The 21,934-nt window shown below is 46.5% G+C and overlaps 1 protein-coding gene across 5 annotated transcripts; it reads left to right on the forward strand.

Moving 5' to 3' along the window:
- Window positions 1-3,771: 3,771 nt before the first annotated feature.
- Window positions 3,772-21,231, forward strand: GGNBP2 (gametogenetin binding protein 2). 5 transcript variants are annotated; one of them, XM_068210691.1, is made up of 15 exons: window positions 3,773-4,004; window positions 4,726-4,859; window positions 8,580-8,660; window positions 10,301-10,554; window positions 11,173-11,271; window positions 13,583-13,744; window positions 13,823-13,936; window positions 15,448-15,657; window positions 16,630-16,804; window positions 17,712-17,906; window positions 18,434-18,584; window positions 18,815-18,940; window positions 19,018-19,169; window positions 19,552-19,800; window positions 20,570-21,231. In XM_068210691.1, exons 2-15 carry the CDS (start codon window positions 4,767-4,769, stop codon window positions 20,771-20,773), a joined length of 2,265 nt encoding a protein of 754 aa, XP_068066792.1. In that variant the 5' UTR covers window positions 3,773-4,004; window positions 4,726-4,766; the 3' UTR covers window positions 20,774-21,231. The 5 variants fall into 5 exon arrangements, with proteins under 5 accessions (XP_068066795.1, XP_068066792.1, XP_068066793.1 ...); XM_068210692.1 differs by having other exon boundaries at window positions 15,448-15,651; XM_068210694.1 differs by lacking the exon at window positions 13,583-13,744 and having other exon boundaries at window positions 3,772-4,004.
- The last annotated feature ends 703 nt before the right edge of the window (window positions 21,232-21,934 follow it).

Here is a 21,934-nt window from a genome sequence, read left to right on the forward strand (position 1 = left end):
GTTGTTGCACATTATCCTGAAAACCTAGGTTTGGAAATTGCTGAATATTCCTGCTGCTCCTGAGAGTAAATTGTATTTACAGTTAGTGAACTGTGCTCATACCCAAGGAATTAGATAACAAGGTAGAGCAGAAACCAGATGAAAAGTAAGAAGATGAGTAATTATATGGAGAGAGAGGCCTAGCTGTGTTAAGATTTACCTAGTTAAGGCCCTTGCATAAATAATAGATAAGAATAATTCTTCATATAAAATGTATTGAATAAGTGGATACTTGAAAATGTTTTGGCCCCAGTCCTGCAGAGACTTATGCATATGCTTGACTTTGATGGTAGTAATTGTGGAATGTTAATCATATACTGAAACCTAAATTAGCCTTTGAATTAAAGCTAAATTTTACTTCCGTCCCCAATGATGAATATAAATGAAGACCTGAGATAAAGTGTGATGCTCTGAAGGATAAACTCAGCTGCAGATGAATTCATAAAGCAGTTATTTGAGGCTGTGGTGCAGATAAGAAGAACAACACTTTGTAAGAAAACACAGAGCTACCAAATGAATTCAGCTCCAACCTGCAGACCAGCACATTGAATACTGTATTTTGCCAGCTGAGATGTCTCCAAGGGGGGGACATTTGGTATTAATTTTTATGAGCAAACAAACAGGCTGCACTGGGTCAGGGTTCTGGCAATGGCTTGAGAAGGGAACTGCTCAGTTTCTCAGTCTTGCTTGCAAGGCCAGAGCAGAACACCCTCTGTGTTCCCTTTCCTGACTGTGACAGTTCTTCCTGTCCTCATAAAGTTGTTGGGAAGAGAAATACACTTAAAGATTGTGAGGAATTCAATAATGGGATATAAATACTGTAGGAGTAGAATACCAATGGTAGTTGATGATAGATGTCCAGTGTCAGTGGAGTTACAGCAGTACACATGGGCCATATTTCATATTTCTCCTTGTCTATCACAAGTGATGAATCATCAAACCTTTGGAGAATAAGCCTCTAAATCAGATTCCTTAAGACTGACATGCTGTGGAAGAGTCATAAATTTATTAAGTTCTCCAAGCCCCTGGCCAGCAGAAAAGTGAAGTCTGAGGATTACAGGCTGTGGCCACACTGAGTTCATGCTTGTTTTCTTCCAACTTAAAGCCACGTAGTCTTGAGAATTAAAGCAAACCAGCCTGGATTATCCTGGGGACAGATGCAAGAACTGGCAACGACCTCTTAGAAACAGTTGTCAGTTTATAGCAGAGTTTTCTGGTAACTGGTGGATGTGTTTATTTTAAAACACTTCCTAGACTTGCCTAGGGAAGAAAGGTCTCCCTCGTGAACCAACTGGCACTACTCATTTATGCAAAATTACTCGTGGATATTTATTTTTGAAATATTTAAAGCCTAGGACCTGCAGGGAGTTCTGCCTGTGAGCACAAGCCTGTCGGTGTGATTCAGAACGAATTGGGTGTGACAGGCAGAGCTGTGTCTGGACAAGCACAGGGCATCCAGGTGCCAACTGCACTGGGTGAAGCAGGGAGGACGTGGGAGGTCTGGTGGGCGAGCTCCACACGGGCTGGTGGTGCCAGTTCCAGGGCTGCAGCTGTGGTTGCCACAACAGCAGCGAGCCCAGGGGATGCTGTGCACCCGAGTGAGAACAGCCTCTCACCAAGGCCAGCTTCTCATCCTGAGACTTCTCCTGCTTCTGAAGCTCTGAGGAGTAAGTTACAGGTTGTAGCCAGGTGGCTTTGGTCTCTTCTCCCAGGCAGCAAGTGACACAAAGAGAGGACGTGGCCTCAAGCTGTGCCAGGGGAGGTCCAGCTTGGACATCAGGAGGAATTTCTGCATGAGAAGTGTGGTCAGGCACTGGAAGGTGTCCAAGGAAGGAGTGGATGTAGCACTCGGTGCTCTGGGCTGGTTCACAGAGTGTGGAACAGTCACAGGTTTGGCTTGATGGTCTCAGAGGTCCTTTCCAACCTAAATGATTCTGGGATTCTGCGGGCTGTTCACCAGTGAATTAATGAGAGACAGTTCTCATTGCCTGTTGTCGATAACAAATGCAGCGAGCTCTGCCCTGAAGCAACTGGTGTAGTTCTGAATGCTGAGTGTTCAGCTATGAACACAAGATAATTGCCCAGGCCTCTGAGAGAACCCAGAGATGCAAGTGAGCATCCTTTGATCACAGGGCGAGCAAACAGCTCTGTTTGGGTTTGAAAAGATGTGGAAAGTGAATGCCAGGACACTGCTGTTCTCCCCACACCTCCACAGCTGAAGGAACAGGAACTCTGCATTTCACTTCACTCTGGGCTATGTTTAGACAAAGAACCCTTTGTACAGATTAAAGGTGTATTTTTTAAAATCAGAAACTTTTATTTTGTTGTTACAGAATGAGTAAAAGTTTAAGATGTTTCAAGTACGAAGACTAATGGTTCAACCATCATGTGTCACCTGCTTCAGCAATAGTAAAGCAGAGGAAAACAGAAATTGTTTTGCCTTTGCTGCCATAATTCCACCAAATGACCTTTCTGTAGGGCTGCAGGGTAGAAAAATGCTGGGATATGGTGGGAGAGTAGAGCTTTATCCTTAACTTGTTTTTTATCCTTAACTTGTTATTAAACATCACTGACTCCTTAACACATGTCATTATTTTTACTCTATCATGCCTCCCGTCCCAGCTGCAGTGGTGTCTCTTTTGAAGTCAGATGTTGCCCTGAAGATTCCAGGCAGTATCCTATTTCAAAGCCACACTGTCCCAGAGAACAGGTATTTCTTCCAGGCAAAGAGGGCCATGCAAATGAAGGAAGGGGCTGGCTGCCTTTCCACCACCTTGGAGATAACCAGACAAGCCACGTGTTCCAGCGACTTAAAAAAACCCGAAAACATTAAAAATCCATGGATAGAAATTGTATGAAACGTAATGGTGCTTTTTGTATCAATGTGTGCTCCAAGAATACAGAACCTGGGACAATGCTGTTGTTGTGCGAGGGAGGAGTGACACAGGAGAAGCACATCCCTGCAAAGACCTAAATTCATCGTGGTTCAGCGTGCTCTGGTGTGTGAGAAACTATCCCTCGTTACAGAACCCCAGCTTTTCTGCTGCAGAAAGCCATGAAAACACCGACTGCAAACCGCGACTCCACACGCTGTTCCCGTTACAGCGGCTGCACGAGGAGCTCGAGTAAATGAGCTCCTCCACTAAACATCACTTTAATGCAGACACAAGAAAGAATCCTGCTCCTTTATTACCTCCCCTGCATTTTCTTGTGAGGGCTTTAGTGCCTATATCCATACACAACAAGAATGAACAGGTCAGCTGTATTATTCAGTAGTTCAAGAAAGACTCTGGGTTCGTTGTTGGTTTTTTTTTTTTTTTTTTGGCTGCTTAATTTAGGCAGCCACAGGATTTCGGGCTGGCTGCACTGGGGTGCTGCAGGCGCCAAGCCGAGCTGTTAAATCCTGCCCTGCCTGGCTCGGCACCAGCGCGGCGAAGGCTCAGCTGCGTTTGATGCCGGAGCAGCGTCTGAGGCGGAGAGTTTAGCGAGCCCCAAGGACACCGAGCCCAGCGCTTATCCCTGCCCAGGACACCCCAAAATCTCCCCCTCGCCGTGCCTCAGAGCGTTGAGCTCAGCGCGTTTTTATCAGCCCGTGCTCCCGGCGGCGCCGTTCGCACCCGCGGTAACGCCCGGCCGGGCCCCGCTCGTTGTAACCCCCAACGCCCCGGGGCCGGCACCCGCCCCCGGCCCAACCACCGCTCCGGGGGCCGTGCCCGGCACCGCCGGGAGCCGTGCCCGACGCCCGCGGGCTCAGCTCCGCGCGCATCCCGGCCTGCCGGAGCGGCCGCTGCGCCCCGCGGCCTCGAAGCCAGGCCCGGTGCCCGCGGCGGGCCCGGGCGGTGCCCGCGGCTCTCGCGAGAGCGGGGCGGGGCGGCCCCGGGGCGGGCGGGGAGGAGGCGGCTCCGGGACCCGCGGTGCCGCCCGCCTGTCACAGCGCCCGGGCCGCCCAGCGCCGCCAGCAGCCGGTAAGGGCCCGCCGGCCGCGGGGCAGCGCTCCCGGGGGGGCGAGGCTCGGGGCGGCAGCGTGGGGTTCCCCCCGCCGCGCCGGGCGGCTCCCCGCCAGCGCAGCCCCGCGTGGGGAGCCGGGCGAGGCCGCGCAGCAGCGGGAGGAAGGGGTGGGTCTGCCGGGGCAGCCGGGCTGCAGCCCGCGGGGAGGCGGCGGGGCGGGCGCTGGGGCCGCTCCGCGGGGCGCCCGGGGCAGCGCCGGGCAGGCGGCGGCTCCCCCCAGCACGGGCCGGGCACGGCGGAGGAGCCGCAGAGCCGCGCCGGGCTGGGCGGGTCCCGGCGGCCGCGCTGGGCCGGTGGCGGGCGGGGGGTGGCGGCTCCATCTCCCCGTGGCGGCTCCATTTTCCCCCGCGGGCTCCATCTCCCTTCCTAGACCTCCATCTCCATCCCCGCCCGGGGTTCCGTCTCCCCACGCGGATCTCCACCTCCCCCTCTCCCCGGGGGTCTCCATCGCCCCGCGGCTCTGCCCGCGCTCCCCCCGCGCCGTGCCCGCTCGCCGCCCGTGTGCTGCCGCATTCCCGGCCCGGTGCCGGCCCGCGCGGGTCCCTCCCGGCGGGGTGGGTGGGCCGGGCTCGGCGTGGTGAATCAGGCGATGGGGAGCGCAGGCTGGGTGCCGGCTGCTGGTGAAAGTGTGGCGGGGAAGCGCGGCGGGTGTTTACCTCCGGCCGGGGCCGCCCGCAGGCTGGAGCGGGGAGGAAGCGGCAGCAGCAGCAGCAGCAGCGATGGCGCGGCTGGTGGCGGTGTGCCGGGACGGCGAGGAGGAGTTCCCCTTCGAGAAGAGGCAGATCCCCCTCTACATCGATGACACCCTCACGGTGAGTCCCCGCCGCCCGTCCCGCTGTGCCCGCGCCTCCCGCGTGTTGCAATTCCCGGGCCGGGCCTTTCCTCCTTGCCGGGCCTCGCTGGCTCCTCCTCGGGCTCCTGCAGCGTTAATCTTTGGGACTTTGCAACACTTGGGGTTAACAGAGCTGAATGTGGCAACTTTTTTTATCTGATGGCCGGCTCTGAAAGCGGGCGAACCGCGTAATGAGGGAGTTATCGCTGTGCCGGGGCCTGTGCACAAGTTGTGCCGGAGCCACAAGCGTGGCTCGGTGCTCAAGGGTGGAGCAAAGCCATTTTTCTGCTGGGAAGGAAGGGAGCCATGTTAACGTTAAACCCGGCTTAAAACCGCCTGATTGTTCTGCTCTTAAACAGGCAAGGAAAGGCTAAAGGCATTTCCCAGAGCTTTGGCGTGAAGGCAGGGTTACCGAGTCTGCAGAAATGTAACAAATCTGAGAGTTCCCATTTCAGGGTGTTGCTGGGAGTTGGAAAACGTGGTTTGGCCGTTTCCAGAAGATTCAGTGGAAAAATCAACTAAATGCAGCTTGGAGGTTCTCTGGTCCTTCTCCTCGTGAGTTTAGAGGAAGGTTCAAAAACTGCATTGTAGGAGAACACAGAGCAAATGGAAAAAAAAAAATCTCTAACTAGCCAGTTGCTCTTTGTTTTAATTCTTTAAGCAGGAAAATGCATTGAAAATTATATTGCACTTAGTGTAATTTGGTGTCTTAACGATTCATATTTGATTTCTCATGGTAGTGGAACAGTAACTGTTGTTACTTTAAGCGATGTAAAATGGGGATGATTAAATTCCTTATCTAATGTTTAGGATGGAAGAATCCCTGAGTTTTATTAGCTAAGGAAGGTGTCCCTGCACATGGCAGGGGGGTGGAACTGGATGATCTTCAAGTTCCCTTCCAACCCAAACCATTCTTCCACCTTCCAGAACAAAAGTGTTGAATGTCTTCAGACAGGCCCCATCTGGTTTTGCTGCATTTGAAGGAAGTCCTGTTGCTGTGTTTTAGTTTTGATCAGTGTGAATGGTGATATATTATTATTAATTTACCAATTGTCATCACTATTTTTGGCTTCTCTCTGGTTAGCTGTGTTCAGGTGTTAGGCAAAGTTTCCCCTAAAGCTGTCCAAAGCAATATCTGCCTCTCCTAGAGGGGCTGATGATCTGGAAAACCCAGCACTGTGCAAGAATAATGCAAGTTTGTGTTTTTTGCTGTCTTGGCCACACCTTGAAAGTTATTTTGCCTTTTCATTTTCCATGTGGTTTTAAGCTCTTGGATTTCTCTCTTTTTTTTTTTTTTTTTTTTAATTAATCTTTCCTGGACTCCCTATAAAATTTACCCATTAATTTGTGTCATGTAGACTTGCCACGCTCTGGTTATTTTTGTTGTGTGTAATAGGTTGAGAGTGAAAATTCAGCTCTACCAGGTGGATGACTTCAGAAGACCTAAAATGCCATTTGTGGTTTAGTCCCAGAATTTAATACCAGGCCCAAACTTTGTGTAATTGCACTGTGTTGTTGCTGCCCTTCTGCTTTTTACACCATTCTCATGATTGAAAGGGTCCTCTAGCTGTAAATCAGTTTTATATCCATCTGGAGAAAAGGCATTTATGCAAGTGCAAGTCATCCTCACCATGAAGAAATCTTACCTTGTGTCCATTTTTTTTTTTATGATTGTGTTACTGTTGTTATAAAGTATTTGGATTTCTAGGTGGTTTCTGGAGGCTTTTATTTAAAAAAATCTGCAGAAGCAAGTGAATGAACTCTGAGCTTCCTTGTGTGTCATCTATAATTTATTTTTTAAATACTTAATGAGAGCTATTACAAGACATGCAGCTGTCTTTGAAACAGAATTTTACATCTGCAGCACTATCTTTAAAAAATAATGGTGGGTATTGATAGTAACTGGCTTCTGTTACCTCTTTAAAAACTCAAATTTAAAAACTAGTGTGACCAGTCATCTGAAAGAGTTAATCTGTGACTTAAATGTGGAATCAGTGATTAGTGATTGCAAATTAGGAGTGAATAGCCCATGTGCTCTTCATCTGGAATATTGCTTTGTAGTAGCTCAGGTGCAGGGAGATGCTGCTGCTGCCCTGAGTGGATTCTTCACCACCACACTTCCCTGTTCCTTCTGGCTCAGCCAGAAATTAAAGGAGGTTTCAATATTGAACCCTTTTCATTTCTTAAGCAGCTTTTATGGTTTCTAGAAGGCATTCCACTTGATGTGGTATTACAGGATTTTTTTTTTTCCCTTCCAGTTCAGGGTGTGATGGTGGTTGATGTTTAACCACTTAATAAAATCTCATCAGACACGTGAATTAATTTAGTCTTTGATTCTTTTGCTCTGTTGTACAAAATACCTCAGGGTGTTGTCTGATAGTGGGAGATGAAGGTGAGGGGGGAGAAATAGGCAGATTTATCTCTTGTCTCTGTTATTGGCAGATAGAGCTTTTACTTTTGCTTGTAGCTCCTGGCCCACAGAAACTCCACATTAGTGATGTAGGAAACCTGCAAATCTGCAGCAGAAACTGGTGTGTGGATGGATCAGGGGTGAGGGAGGCTGGAAAAGGAGCTGGGGGTTAGGATTGGCACTGGCTGTGGCACTGCTCTGCACAAAGATAAGGCAGCTGTGCCAGTGCTCAGATTGGGGCACATGGCACAGCAAAATAGTTCTCAGAGAAGTGGTGTTTATATTGGAGTGGTGCTCAGTGCCTGGAAAAGTGAGTTCTCTGGAGGTAGTGTTGGTAATTAGGCAGGCAGCAGGGAATTCTGCCTTCCCTAGACAGCTGAGAGGAGGTGGAAGGAGGAAAAGGGGTGAATCAGACACTTTTATTTGGTGCTCATTTGCATTGGGGTTATTAACCAAAGTTGTTATTTTGCCTTTCAGATTTTAAAGTGAACTTTCAGTATTCATATTGACAAATTCCCTGGTTCTCAGTTTCGGCAGAGAAGAGAACTAAGCCAGGCTTTACACATTTTTCTAGTTGCTTTCATTTTATTCCATGGTTGCACTGTTGGATTTTTGACTGAAAGTTGCTTTCCTGATTTCTGCCTTCTCCCAAGAAATTGCCCTCTTTGTTCCTCAGTAATTTGATAAGAAATGTTATTAATTACTTACAAGTAATCACATTGTTCTGTAGGCTTAACATTTTGCTTTGAGCCTCTTGAGAGTTGCAGCTGCAATCACACAAAGCAAACTGTGCCTTGGAGTACCTTGTTGGGTTAATATGGTTTGAAATTAGCCTTTGGAGGAGTCGACTCTGTCATTAAACTGTTGTGACTGTTTCCTCAGAGCTTTATAAATCGAGTTAAGCTCTTGGGTCCATTTGGATCTCAGTGTGTTGAAGTATTTTTTTAAACTGAAGCAGGGTCTCAAGTCATGTAGATGATAATTTGAACACTGATGGTCCATTTAGCAACTTCTGCTTTCTGACAGCTATTTAAGAGTTGCCATTTATAAACTGCCTCTAGAACATTATATCAATGAAGCATTTGTTACTTTGCTGAAATATCACTGTCTGAAACAGTTACTTTTATCCTTTCCCAAGCTCCAGTAATTATGTGAAAAGAATGAGCATTTAACATCATTTCAGTCTTATTTCCCCCAAGAAAGTAAAACAACTAACGCTCTGTTTGGCTTTTTTGTTTGTTTGTTTTCTCTGAAAGCTCCCCTTTAAGTTGTTTTTCCTCTCTTGTATAGATGGTGATGGAATTTCCTGATAATGTGCTGAACCTCGATGGACATCAGAGTAACAGCACACAGTTGAAACAGTTCATCCAGGTAAAGCATGTTTCCTAAGAAGTGAGATTTTTGCTTTCCTCAGGTTTGTGTTTTTGCTTCTCCAGGAGGTTGTGACTCCTGGAATGCCTCAGACACGTCAGCACCTGGGAGCAATCACACATCGGTACCAAAGTGCACTGGGTTCAGTTGTGCTCTGGATTCCAGAGCATTTATTGCACGTTGTCTTGTCAGGAGGCAATTGCTGCGTGTCTGAGAGCGCAGAACTTAGAGTGGGAGCTACAGCTTCTAAATGCATCTTCATTTTTATTTTTCTGAGCAGTTTTGAACCGCCCTTTCAGGTAGAAGTGTGGATTGCTCGAGGTTGGGTTCTTATGATTAGTGCCCATACCAGGGTAGAATTTGCTTGCCAATTTGTAGATTTTATATAGATAAGTAGTGAGAATCGGTTTTGTGGTACCCCAGAAACTTTAATCCTAGAAACTGGCGTGCCAAATTCTGACAAATAACTGTAGCACTGTGACACCTGTAGCAGCTGCAGAGTGGTGCCTCTTGATGTCCAGAGGGGCAGAGGTTGCTGCTGCTCTGCAGTTGCACAGTTGCCTCACTCAGGGTTGACAGCAGCAGTGCAGACACGTGCTGCATGCCAAGTGCAGCTGGGTTGTGAAAATAGCTCGTTCCTGCTTTGCTGTGACTCCTGCAATTAATTACAGGAAACAGGGTTATTGCAGAGTGATAGTGCTTGGCAGGTGATTTAATGGGCCTTCCTGTAGGAGCACAAACCTTAAATGTTGCCTGATGGTACCTCTGCTTTCCATATTGCATAGAAGGAGCTGAGGACACTTTCTCTTTTCAGTGGATATGAGTTCTGCTGTATTGTGTGGTCTTTTCTTCCTTTCCCCAGAAGCTGTGGCAAGTCCTTTGTGCATGGGGAGTGTTTGAGCGGTGCGATGTGACAATAATACAGAAAATTCTCTGATGGCGTGACATTCCCCGTGCAGATACAACTCAAGTGTGGGTTTGTGTGTTGGGTGTGAGGAAGGGACCCTCTGCTCTGCACAACTCTGCTGGTGGCACTCCAGTGCTGCTGGAAGCCAAGGCAGTAATTCAGCAGTGAGAAGGACTAGAAGGGTATGTGCTTTTTGTGAGGACATGTGCCTGGATGTGTTTGACACAGGGGCCAGGAGACACATCTACAACTGTTTATTGACGTAAGCAATATTAGAAGGTGTTCTCATTAATGTTCTATTAATAGCACACATTGGATGTTCACTACTGAAGTCGAAGGCTTCACCCTGAGTAGTAATGTGTGCTTTCTTTAATTCCAGCTAGTAGGATTGTAATGGGAAATGGCATTTAGCCTTCCAGGAAAAATCCTGCTGAATTGTCATGGTCTGAGCAGAACAAGTTGATTGTAAATGAGATTTCCATAAATGCCAACGAGCCTTCGTGAATTTCCTTTCCATGTGCCAAAGACAAAATGAGTGTGAGTAGAAGTTGAAAACTTGCAGTTGGTGTGTGTGAGACCTTTTCCTACAGCATCTGTGCTGAGGTGGAGAAAAATAATTTCCCAGCTGGGACGGTTATTCTGAAGCAGCATTTGCGGCCAAAGGAGGCAACGAAGAGGAGAACAAACCAGAGAATAAGCATCATATGATTTGGTTTTTGTGGTGTTTTTGCAGAGACACAGCATGCTGAAGCAGCAGGACCTGAACATTGCCATGATGGTGACGTCGCGGGAGGTGCTGAGCGCGCTGTCGCAGCTGGTGCCGTGCGTGGGCTGCCGGCGCAGCGTGGAGCGCCTCTTCTCCCAGCTCGTGGAGTCAGGGAACCCTGCCCTGGAGCCCCTCACCGTGGGGCCCAAGGGGGTGCTCTCAGTCACCCGCAGCTGCATGACTGATGCCAAGAAGCTTTACACGCTCTTCTACGTGCATGGGTCAGTGTCTGCGAGCTGCTTGCGCCATCCCCGCGCTCTGCGCGTTGCCTTCGTGGCGATGCTGAGTTGTCTCTGCACATTCTCCTCTTCAACATGTGTAATTACAGCTGCTTGTTGCCTAAACTGGGGAAAAGCAAACCTAATCTTTGATAGCACCAGTTGCAGTGCCACGGTTGCAGTTGGGAGATGCCAATATTTAATGTTCGGTCCTTGATCTGATGCAGGCCCTGCGGGGTTTTCGTGGTCTCTGGAAGAAGAGTGTTTGCTCACTGGTTGGCGTGTAAAAAAAATAAAATACAAGTGTTAATTTTTTCCACCAAAGCTTGCTGCTCTTGGGTGGAAAGGTAACACGGAGAAAGTGAAACCTTCTGGGCTTGGTGAACACAATAAATACCCCAGTGCCATTAGTTCCTCAGCTGTCAGCAGAGCAAACAGTGAGTGCTCAGCACAGTGTGTCTTGGCCTTCCAGTCAGCTTCAGCTTGTTCTTCTTGCTCCAGTTAGCAGGAAAAGTAGGGAAGGTTAGTGCAGAGTTGAGATTGAGATGGGGAAAGTGAGGTAGTGTAACCTGATCCAGTGGTTTTCAGGATACAAAGTTCCTCACTTTTTTTTTTCCATAGGTCCAAACTGAATGACATGATTGATGCAATTCCCAAAAGTAAGAAGAACAAGAGGTGTCAGCTACACTCCCTGGACACACACAAACCAAAACCTTTGGGGTAAGTCTGTGTTTAAAATGCACAATTGAAATATTTTAAGGAAGCAAAGTATTGAGACTAATTTATTTTTAAGCATTGAGGTCAATTTTTATGCTCTGATCTGCTTGCCAGAGTGGCAGTTGGATTGTAGCAGACCTAAATAGTTGCTGGGGAGAGGAAGAGAAGCATCAGGAGTTTTGGGCACGCTCAGGGCATGGATGGCTTGTGCACTGTGATACAAACAATGCTCTAGAAAGACAAACTGGTTTTTGTGCTCTGGACCAAAATGATTGCTCAGCAGATTTTCTCACATTTAGGTCAAAGGATACATGCTAAATAAATATACATCATTTTGCTTGGGATTATTAAAAATTCCTTGCACAACTGTTAACCAAGGGCTTTATTGTGGTTGGATGCAGGGTTAAAACTGGAACTCCATAGAATGTATCTTCTCAAAAGTGACAGCATGTTTTGAATACACCACTGCACAATATGCATATATGCCTCTGTCTTGAAGTTGAAATGATTTATTCCAGCTGGTTAAGCAGAAAAACACTCCCTGTAAATCTATTGTGGATTTTGGGGAGGTTTCTTGTTTGTGGGGTGGCTCCTTTTTTTTTTTTTTTTTTTTTTTTTTTTTCATATGATGACCAATAAATTAGTCTCTTGGGCTTAATTGGAGTGTCTGGACCTTTTTTACTCAGCTGTGTTCTGCTGCTGCTTAAGCCTCCAACCTGTGAAAGCTTGCTTGTGGTTTCCAGTTACAAGACATGTATTTTTCTATGCAGATTGGAGTCTCTCTGGGTTTAGTTAAATCCCCTGGGATACCAGGCATGTGGAATTTGACACTTGATTTTTGCTTGTGCTGCTTGAGGATACTGGGAACTAATCATTATCTGCTATTGTATTTTGGTTACAGGCCTTTCACAAAATTACTTTGAAGCTTATGTTACACAAGATCCTGAGAGTATAGGGGTGTAGATATATATATTTCTTTTTTAAATAAAGCAAATTCATAGCCTCATGAAAGTGGGATTTGGGGTTCTTTTATATTTAGTAAGCTTAATTTTTTCTGTGTGAGAACAGATGCTGTGGAACCTGCAGTTAGCACTTTGGCAAGGTAGAACAATTCTGAAGCTGAATGAATAGAGAGGAAAATGCTGCTTTTATTTCCTCATTTCATGCTGGAATAAATCCCCTTAGTTCTTTGGATGCTGGCAGGTTAATAGGGAATGTGAGCAAGAGCAATGTTTTATACTCTGCAGGTAAAACGTTGGGGTTATCAGAGAACATGGCCTGTGGACAAGCAGTGCAGCTTGCTAAAGAAGCAGGACTTGCACTCCCCATCTCAGATAAAACCCCTGTGTTCTGTACAGAAGTGACCAGAGTGTATCAGTATTGATATAAATTCAAATAAATCTGCCTGCAGTGGACACAAACCAGCTCTGGCTGGCTGTGCAGGCACCCAGTTGTCACAGAATAAACTTCATTTACCAACACAGAGCTCCTGCTCCACATCTTTACACGAAAGTCCTTCAGATGAGTTGCATCTGTTGGGCATTTCCTCCACACAAAAAAGGCTTTGAGTTGGAGCTGTGTGTTTAATTAGAGGAGTTATGTAAGCAGCTAATGCCACTCGAGGGCTACTTGATGTCCTCAGTCTGTGCCTGGCTTTTGGCTCCTCAGCTCCGTTTGGGGCTCAGGAGCATTTGAAACTCTCCAAAATGCAAGCCCTATGACCTGGCAAACTGGGTAATGGCACACAGAACTCCTCTAATTAGGAAACAGGGCTGCTTCTTCCCATTTTGCTGCTCTGTTGTGTCCATAACGCAGAAATGACCATTCTGATAAAGTGGCAAGTGTAGACAGGCCTGTAAGTAACCATGACTTGTTATTTAAAGTCCATTTTTTGCTCACTTTTAGCACATCCAAATGTGAGTTGTAAAGTTACTTTGATATTCTAACAAATTTTTGAAATTTTAAATAGGATGTTTTGTGGTGAAAGTTGTTTGTTTTTTTTTTATTTGTTTTGCTTTTTTCTTTTGTTTTTTACCAAATTGTCTTCAGCTGACAAGTATTAAAACTTGTATTTGCTTATACTTAAAGTAATATTCTGAAAATCACATCTGGTTTGCAGCTGTGACATTAGAAAGTCATGGTGAGTCTGGGCTATAAACATGGACAGCAAAATTTGCATCTCAGTTCTGACCCAAACTTTCACAGATGTTAAGGCTTAGCCTATAAAGAATTCAAATTAAATTAAGAAACAGAGCAGCATTTTCCATAGGATTTTTAAAGGAAGAATAACTAGCTGATAATATATATGTTATAGGTCTGAAAAATGTTTGGTAATACTGTGTGACAGTGAAAGGAGCAGTAGCAGACTCAGTTCAAAGAAATTAAGAGCAGTTAAGAAAAGTAGAGAAGACAGGAAGAGGAAGGAGAGCAAGTGTAGCATCATTTTCTGCTATGGACTTTCCCGGGGAGCAGTCAGGTAAAGAATGAGGGTCTGCTGGGTTTCTTTGCTGCCCCCCAGGAGGATAACGAAGAGTTTGGTGTCATTTCCATGCAGGGGTTGCTGGATGGATGTGTGGGAGCTCATGTCCCAGGAGTGCAGGGATGAAGTGGTTCTGATCGACTCCAGCTGCCTCCTAGAAACGTTAGAAACCTACCTACGAAAACACAGGTATGTGAGGGGGGCAAACCACACCTTCCTTTGGGGAAATGCATGGCTTTTGTGAGATCAAAATGCTCAAAATGCAGAGGGTTTTTTCCTGGGAAGCTGAAGATCTCAGCGTGGTGGTGATGGGAGACTTTGCCATGCGGTTGATGAGACAAAGATGGTGGAACATTCTTTGTGTTTAGTGAAAGGGAAGACGTGGAGACCTCTGATGAAGTCATAGCTCCTTGTCTTATTTTTTTGGCTAGAATTGAATTGTGATTTACAGTTTAAAACCTGTGTGTTCTCATTCACTCTTTCACTGCTCTTGGGCTGTGCTTGTTTTTAGGCTTTCAGGGACTATGTGCCATTTCAGAATCCTGTGAGCTGCTCTAGTACAAGCAGATTTTAGGCTTGGTGTTGCCTTTAAAGCACTGTTTTAAACCACTTATTTATGCCTGGTGCTGTTAAATCTCTCTTGCAGGGCAGAAATAAACCATTAAATTATAGTTGCATGTGCACAGGACCTGCCGTGCTGATTGAAAAGTTTTAATTTCCAGCAGTCTCAAGGTTCTGATATCAACTGTGGGGGCACAGATGGGCGCGGGGGTGGCGGTGCTGTGGAAATAACACTTTGGAAACAAAATAACTTTAATCTCCTGTGACATTAAACACTGCCTTGGCTGCCTTCCTGGTGCTAACCTGCAATAATACTGCTGTTTTCTCTCCTTCCACCACAGAAAGCAGACAGGTATCGTAGCTCTAACAGCAAAATATGTTTGATTTAGTGCTGTCGAATGGCTGGAGACACTAGGAAAGGGAAAAACACCATCCAAAGCTGGCATGGGGAGCCAGCTTTGAGCTGAAATGTGAGCAGCTTGTCTGACTTGCATTTTTAGAGTCATCCAGCAAGAGATCTCGTAGCCTCTTGAAGGTTACTCCTCTTATGACACAGAATGAGCTTAATTTGCTTGTATTTTAATTATAAGTATACTCCTGTCACACATGAGCTGTCACATGTTTAAAATGAGTATATTGTGTTATAAATAACCCTCGTTTGGCCATCAGCACAGCAATCTAATAATTCAAAATATGTTTGTAGTAGAAACAAGGATCACTCTTGTAAGGCAGGCACCGGAGGATACTTTGCCTTGTTTCTTATCACTCACTTGAGTACACTTGAAAGAATTGCTAGAAGGTGATGTGATACGTGTTACTTGAGAGAGGGATTTTGCCCTGGTTTGCAGTATTTGCTCACTGCTGAGATTTCTGATCTTTGAGTTGAATTCCTTGTGGGAATTTCTTCAAATCAAGGATTTGCTGGGTGGGCTCCGCTCCATGGGTCGGAGGACAGACGTTTGATATCCAGGTCAGTAATGTAGAATAGATGGGCTTAATTCATGGCCAATTTAGGTGGATCATAGCCAGAATACTATAATAATTACATTTTTTGAAGCAGCACAGCCCTCCCGCGCCCCAGTTCAGACAACACCAGCGCGTTCGGGCGAACCGAGCCTGATTCTGTGCTTCCCCCCCAGATTTTGCACCGACTGCAAGAACAAAGTGCTGCGTGCCTACAACATCCTGATCGGGGAGCTGGACTGCAGCAAGGAGAAGGGCTACTGTGCTGCCCTGTACGAGGGGCTGCGCTGCTGCCCCCACGAGCGCCACATCCACGTGTGCTGCGAGACCGACTTCATCGCGCACCTCTTGGGCCGGGCCGAGCCCGAGTTCGCAGGAGGGTATGAGTATGTAATTGGCTAGAGTGGGCTATCTAGCGCTTTGCTTCTTTATTTGACTCTTCAAATGTCTTTGCCCAAAGTGGCTTTTTGCCTCTTTGCCGTGTGATGAACTCGTGGTTGTGGATATCTGTACTGGTGTAGGCTCGGAGAGAGCGCTTGGGAGGTTTTCAGCTGTGCTTTGGAAGGGAAAAAAAGTGACCAAATGTCTTCCAGCTGGCTGTTCACTCCCTAGAGCTGCCTGCTTGCCCACTGAGGTGTTCAAATATGCGAAATAGAAAGAGAGCCTTGGTCGAGTTTTGCCAAATGCCATGTATTCAAGTTAGTTTTGATGCCGGTTGTGTATTTCTGAACCTTTTTTTAAGCATCCTAAAACTGTCCAGTGAAAAGGACAGTTCTGAGCTCAGTATTGGAGAATCATAGAATGAGTTGGAAGTGACATTAAAGATCATCTAGTTCCAACCTCAGTGCCTTTAAAGCTCGGTCATAACTGTCTAATAAGGAGGGTAAATCCTTTCATAGTAGTTTTCCCTTAACAGATTGACCGGATTGATAGATAATAGATGGATAATGAACAGGTTAATCCTGAAATGTTTTTACTCTGCACGGTAAGTAATGTACAAAATTCCCTGTGTGTGTATTCAGCTTGAGCTAACTGATGGTGAAATAATTGCTGTGAACTCCAGCAAATTTTAGGACACAAAAGAATGCATCTCTGGCATTTAAACTCGTGATCCCTCCTAGGAAGAGCAGGATATGGCACCTGAAGCCAGAGGTGGCAAGGCACAGTGCTGCTTTCACAGTGGTGGCTTTGACCCGTTCCTTTCTATTTTGCATCTGCATGCAGCACAGCAGAGCCCTGCCAGGCTGCTCCTGCAAACACAGCTGCAGTTGTACCTCCAGAGGACCCGTCAGCCCTGCTTTGATCCCTTGGTTGGCTTCTAGCTGCTCTAACAATGCTTTGGTTCCCCTTTCCCCCAGACGGAGAGAGAGGCACGCCAAGACAATAGACATAGCCCAGGAGGAGGTTCTCACCTGCCTGGGCATCCACCTCTACGAGAGGTTGCACCGCATCTGGCAGAAGCTGAGGGCTGAGGAGCAGACGTGGCAGATGCTCTTTTACCTGGGGGTCGATGCTTTACGCAAGAGCTTTGAGGTAAAAACATCGAGTTTTGTCCAACTTGTGTCTGAGTCGCTGCAGTAACTGGGCCCGTTGTCTCTGTAATTAATTTTCTGCTTTTCAGCACTGGGCTGGAAGGAGAGTCAAGGGTGTTGCAGTGAATCCCTCGTTCAGTTGTGTGACATCCATGCACAGCACAACTGGAGTGTGTTCCCACGTGGAATAAACTGGAATATAAAAGATTGAGGCTTGCTTTTACTTTCAAGCTGCCCGCTCCAGTACACTGAACCTTCTGTGTTACTAATTCTGTTTTTCTACCTGATTGCATTTAAAGTAGCTCAGGCTACAACAGTTTTTGGTTGGTTTATGAGTAAAAATGGAGGATGTGCTTTTGAATTACAAAAGTGGTTGCAAACTCTTGTGTTCAGCTTGTTCCAAATGCGCTCTGATCCTGTGGGATCCTGAGCTTCAGACAGAACTCCTTTAACATCTACCAATACTTAATATTAATTATCAGTTTATATGACATGGATCTTTTTTATGTTCATCTTCCATTCATAATAACTATTCTTTCTAAAAACCTCTAAAACACCAGAGAAGCAATCAGTTTGGGAAGGATCATAGTGGAACCTTGAGCTGGTTAGTTCTTGGAGTTTTTTTACTCCCACAGGATCAGAGTATCACAGATCCAACAATGCATTAAAATCAGCAGCTCTTCACTGAAAAATGTGAATCTGGGCCATAGGTGAAAGCCAGAGCTCCCCCACACATGAGTTTCCAGCAATCTAAACCAAGTGGCTGCATCTTGGTGGGCATTTTTCTCCTGTAGTCGATAGCTGTGTTACTGGGATTTCATTAGTGGCTGTTTTCCTTCTCCTGTTTTATAAATTAAAAACTTGAACTGTGATGACTTCTATAACTGGACCTAACCTCCTGTAAACAGATGGCTGTGGAAAAAGTGCAGGGCATTAGTCGATTGGAGCAGCTCTGTGAAGAGTTTTCAGAAGAAGAGAGAGTGAGAGAGCTTAAGCAAGAGAAGAAACGCCAAAAGCGGAAGAACAGACGGAAAAATAAATGTGTGTGTGAGATCCCTGCTCCTCTGCAGGCAGCAGAAGAGAAGGAAATCAATCAGGCAAAGGTAGACATGGGTAGCTGGGGCTTTCTGGGGCTTCATCCATCAGCTCACTGTTCCATGGTAGAATTCTTGAGGGATTTTCTTGTATTTTGGTCCCTGGTGGAATTTAGTGCTCTTTGAGATGAGCAGAGTCTTTGTAAAGTAATTACCTGGGACTCCTCAGCTTTTGGGGTTTGGTGGCGTGGGTTTTTTTTTTAAATCATAAATCTGAGGTTCAGGTTATCCCAGCCACTCAGAACCTGGGGATTCAAATGCTGCTTGTAGACAATTACCATTGAATTTTTGGAGAGGTGGAATCTTTAAGTGCAATTACTATTCAGGATCTCTTGGCTGACCTTAATGGGCTGTGACTGTGGGTCAAGGTGAATTAGTTGGGGGTTTGTTTAGTTGTGTTGTACTTGTGAAGAATTCTAAGCAATGCTGTTATCAGTCAGCGTCAGCTGGTTTTTGTCATGGAAAGAGTATCCTTTACAAAAATGCTGGCTGAGCTGCTTTCAGTGCCTGCAAGTGTTTTTTGTTTCTGTTTGAAGGAGAACTCAAACTTCATGGAAAGCAGCTGCAAAGCCTGTGGTAGCACCGAAGAAGCCAACAACTGTGTAGAAGTAATTGTTACTAATGAAAGCACTTCTTGCACTTGTCCTAGTAGTGGTACCCTATTAGGCTCACCTAAAATCAAGAAAGGTATGTTAAATGTCAATATTTTTCGTTTTTAAAAAGCATTTGCCATTCACGGGGTGAACAGTTGTCACTTGTTCTTAAAAAGGAGTCCCTGCCCGTGGCAGGGAGGTGATTTTAAGGACACTTCCAATCCAAACCTGTCTGGGGTTCTCTGAAGTCTTTCTTGTTAGAGGCATAACTAAAGAATGTGCAGCAGTTCCTACAGAAGGCAGTAATTTTGGCCTCTGTCTCAGGTTTATCTCCACACTGTACTGGCAGCGACTGTGGCTATTCCTCGAGCATGGAGGGCAGCGAAACAGGGTCCCGGGAGGGCTCGGACGTGGCCTGCACTGAGGGCATCTGCAACCATGATGAAAATGGTAGGTTTGGGAAGAAGATAATGATACTTTAATATCCCCAGAGCTGCAGCATCTCGAAACTTGGCTGTGTTTTGCAGGGGACGATGCCTGCGTCCATCGCTGCGACGACAAGGAGGAGGATGGAGATAGCTGTGTGGAGTGCTGGGCTAATGCAGAGGAGAGTAACATAAAAGGCAAAAACAAAAAGAAGAAAAAGAAAAGTAAAGCTTTGAAGTGTGAGAATGACCACGTAAGGAACATGGCTCTCCCAGATGCTTCTCTAAATGCTTACATTTGAAAGTAGTTACGGAAGGATTTTAAATTCCGATTGAGAGTTATGCTGAAAATGGGACAACAGGGATCTCCTGTTCCCTTGTCATCCCAAGTTTTGGAATTGAGGTCCTTCCTCTAGAGTAGGTTGTGTTGGAGTCTCTTCTGTGTTCCTAAGCATGTGCACTTTCACTCACTCTCAGTGAATGTGCCACCCCAGCTCTCCAGGCACATGTTTAAAAATAAATATCTACCCCCGCTCACCTTTGAACCTTCCTCTTTTCCCTCTGCTTCCATCTCCAGCTCGAATATTCCACATTAAACACTGCTGGCAGTTGATTGCAGGCTCTTTTCCCTTTCAGATTCAGAAACTTGGGAGCTGTCTGGCAGATGCAGGTAGCAGAGAGACCTCAGGAAATCTCACGCACACAGAGTTTCACCGCGACAAGACCAAAGACACACACGCTGAGAGCTGCTGTAGCGCAGACAAAAGCGGCCAGCAGTTGCCTTGGTTTGAGCATATGAAAAATGTGTCACAGTTTGCAGAACCTACAGAAATGTCACTTGTCCCTGATACTGGAAAAGGTGCCAAAAGCTTAGTGGAACTCCTTGTAAGTAACCGCTGCATTCGAGTTTTGGGTTCTAGCATCTTGCTTTAATCTTTGGAGCTGAGAACTCAGCTCCCAGTGAGGAATTGAGTCCCAGTGTTCAGTTCAGTTCCTTGTGCACGTTCCCTGAGAAGTTTATAATTGAATGCTTTGCAGAGGAGGAGAAATGGTCTCTGGAATGCAGTGACAGAACTTGTGTTGCAAGTGCTCATTGTCGAGGATTGCGTTATTCCGTAACGTGAAGTGGGCATTATTGCTGCCTTCAGGCCTCAAATGTGACTTCCCACTGCAGGCTCCTTGGGCAGCTTTCATCTCTCTCCTTTCCTTTCCTTTCCTTTCCTTTCCTTTCCTTTCCTTTCCTTTCCTTTCCTTTCCTTTCCTTTCCTTTCCTTTCCTTCTCCTTCCACTTATTTAGATCCTTTGCTCTATTTCCCTGCTTCTTCCTTTGCTTTCCTTTCTTTTTTCATCTTCCCTCCCCTCATTTTTCTCTCTCGCCTTCCTTCTTTCTTTTCCCTTTTTCTTCCCCCACCTTTCCCCCAAAACCCTGTAATAAAATCTATCATCTTCCCATGGGAATGTGCTAAGACTGAAGCAGATTTGGATCCATTTACTGATGGGTCTTGGCTGTTTCTCAAACCAGCAGAGCCCTGTGTGAGCGGGGTGTCCAGATCAGCCAGCTGGGCTTTGGGCTGGTGTGGCAGGGAATGGTGGGGACAGGTGTGCTGCACAGGTGGGCAGTGCTGGAGCTCTGAAATCCCCGTTCTCATTGCAGGATGAGTCAGAGTGCACTTCTGATGAGGAACTGTTCATCTCCCAGGATGAAATCCAATCGTTCATGGCAAACAACAAGTCTTTCTACAGCAACCGGGAGCAGTACCGGCAGCACCTGAAGGAGAAGTTCAACAAGTACTGTCGCCTCAACGATCACAAGGGGCCCGTCTGCAACAGCTGGCTGGCAACAGCTGGAGCCAACTGAACCCAATCCAACTCTGTCTGTCACTGAAACTCGAGATGACTACTGCGCCTTCTCCTTCCAAACTTAATTTAGTGACTTACGGCAAAATTTTATCTTAAATTAATGTGATTCTTTTTTTTTTTCTTGGTTTTTTTTTTTTTCCAGGGGGAGGCTGGTGGAGGTGATTTCCTTAATTTTGTTCTTTCTCCAGGCTTGTATCTTTAGTTGAGTAGCTGTGCAAGCCTCTCTTCTAATTTAAGCCATCTCTTTTCATTCAATGTTTCTCTTCCTGTGAGACTTACAAAAAGCAAACTAGTGGCAAAGTAATGTTGTACCTATAATTCTGTACAGAATGACAAGGAGCTGAATATAAGATTTTACAAAGTAGACATCCATTTGCAAAATGTTTTGGATGTAATATGTTAAAGCGCAATGTGCAAAAATTTAAATAAAGAATATTTATTAATATGCATAGTAAAGGTGGGAGTCTATGTTTGTACTCGGGAGTGCTCAATTCCTGCAGTTCAGGTGGGTGGAGGTGGGGGTAAGGTGAGGAAAGCTGGTCTGGGAAAGGACAGATCCTTGGAAAACCAGGCTCTGTGCTCCTCCAGGGCTATGGTTTGGGGATGTGGAGTTGCTGCCAGCCCAGCAGGGACTGTAAAGGCCTGGCTGTGTTGGTGGCACAGTCCCAACCTGGCACTGCTCGGCATCAGGTGCCTGTTCTGCTTCCAGGAGCTGGGATAAGGGATGGCCACGGAGCTGGCTCTGCTCTGGAAAGCCCAAGGAAGGGCAGCACGCTTTGGGGAGGGGGTTGGATTTGGAGGGTGCAGCTTGGGCTGTTCTGGGGGCACTGTTAAATCCCACCGTTTTCTTTCATCAATTCAATCGTGCCTCTTCTGTTCCAATGAATCTGCTTCCTCAGATTTCTGGGCATTATTTGAGCATCCTCGGCCCTTGGGAGGGGGATAACAGCCCCTTCACCGCGCTGCTCGCCCTCTGCTCTCTCCACACCCCTTTGATCCCTCTCCAAACCTTGCTTGGCTGCTGGCTCCCTGCTCCACGCATCCCTGCCGGGGAAAGAAAACCCCAGCCCCGCTCCCAGCTGGGGCTGAGCCCCGGCAAACTCAGCGCACGGAGGGCGTGGCCGCGGGGCGTGGCCGGGGCGTGGCCGCGGGGCGTGTC

The sequence above is a fragment of the Anomalospiza imberbis genome, chromosome 20 (assembly GCF_031753505.1).
Source record: "Anomalospiza imberbis isolate Cuckoo-Finch-1a 21T00152 chromosome 20, ASM3175350v1, whole genome shotgun sequence".
Taxonomy (NCBI): Eukaryota; Metazoa; Chordata; class Aves; order Passeriformes; family Viduidae; genus Anomalospiza; species Anomalospiza imberbis.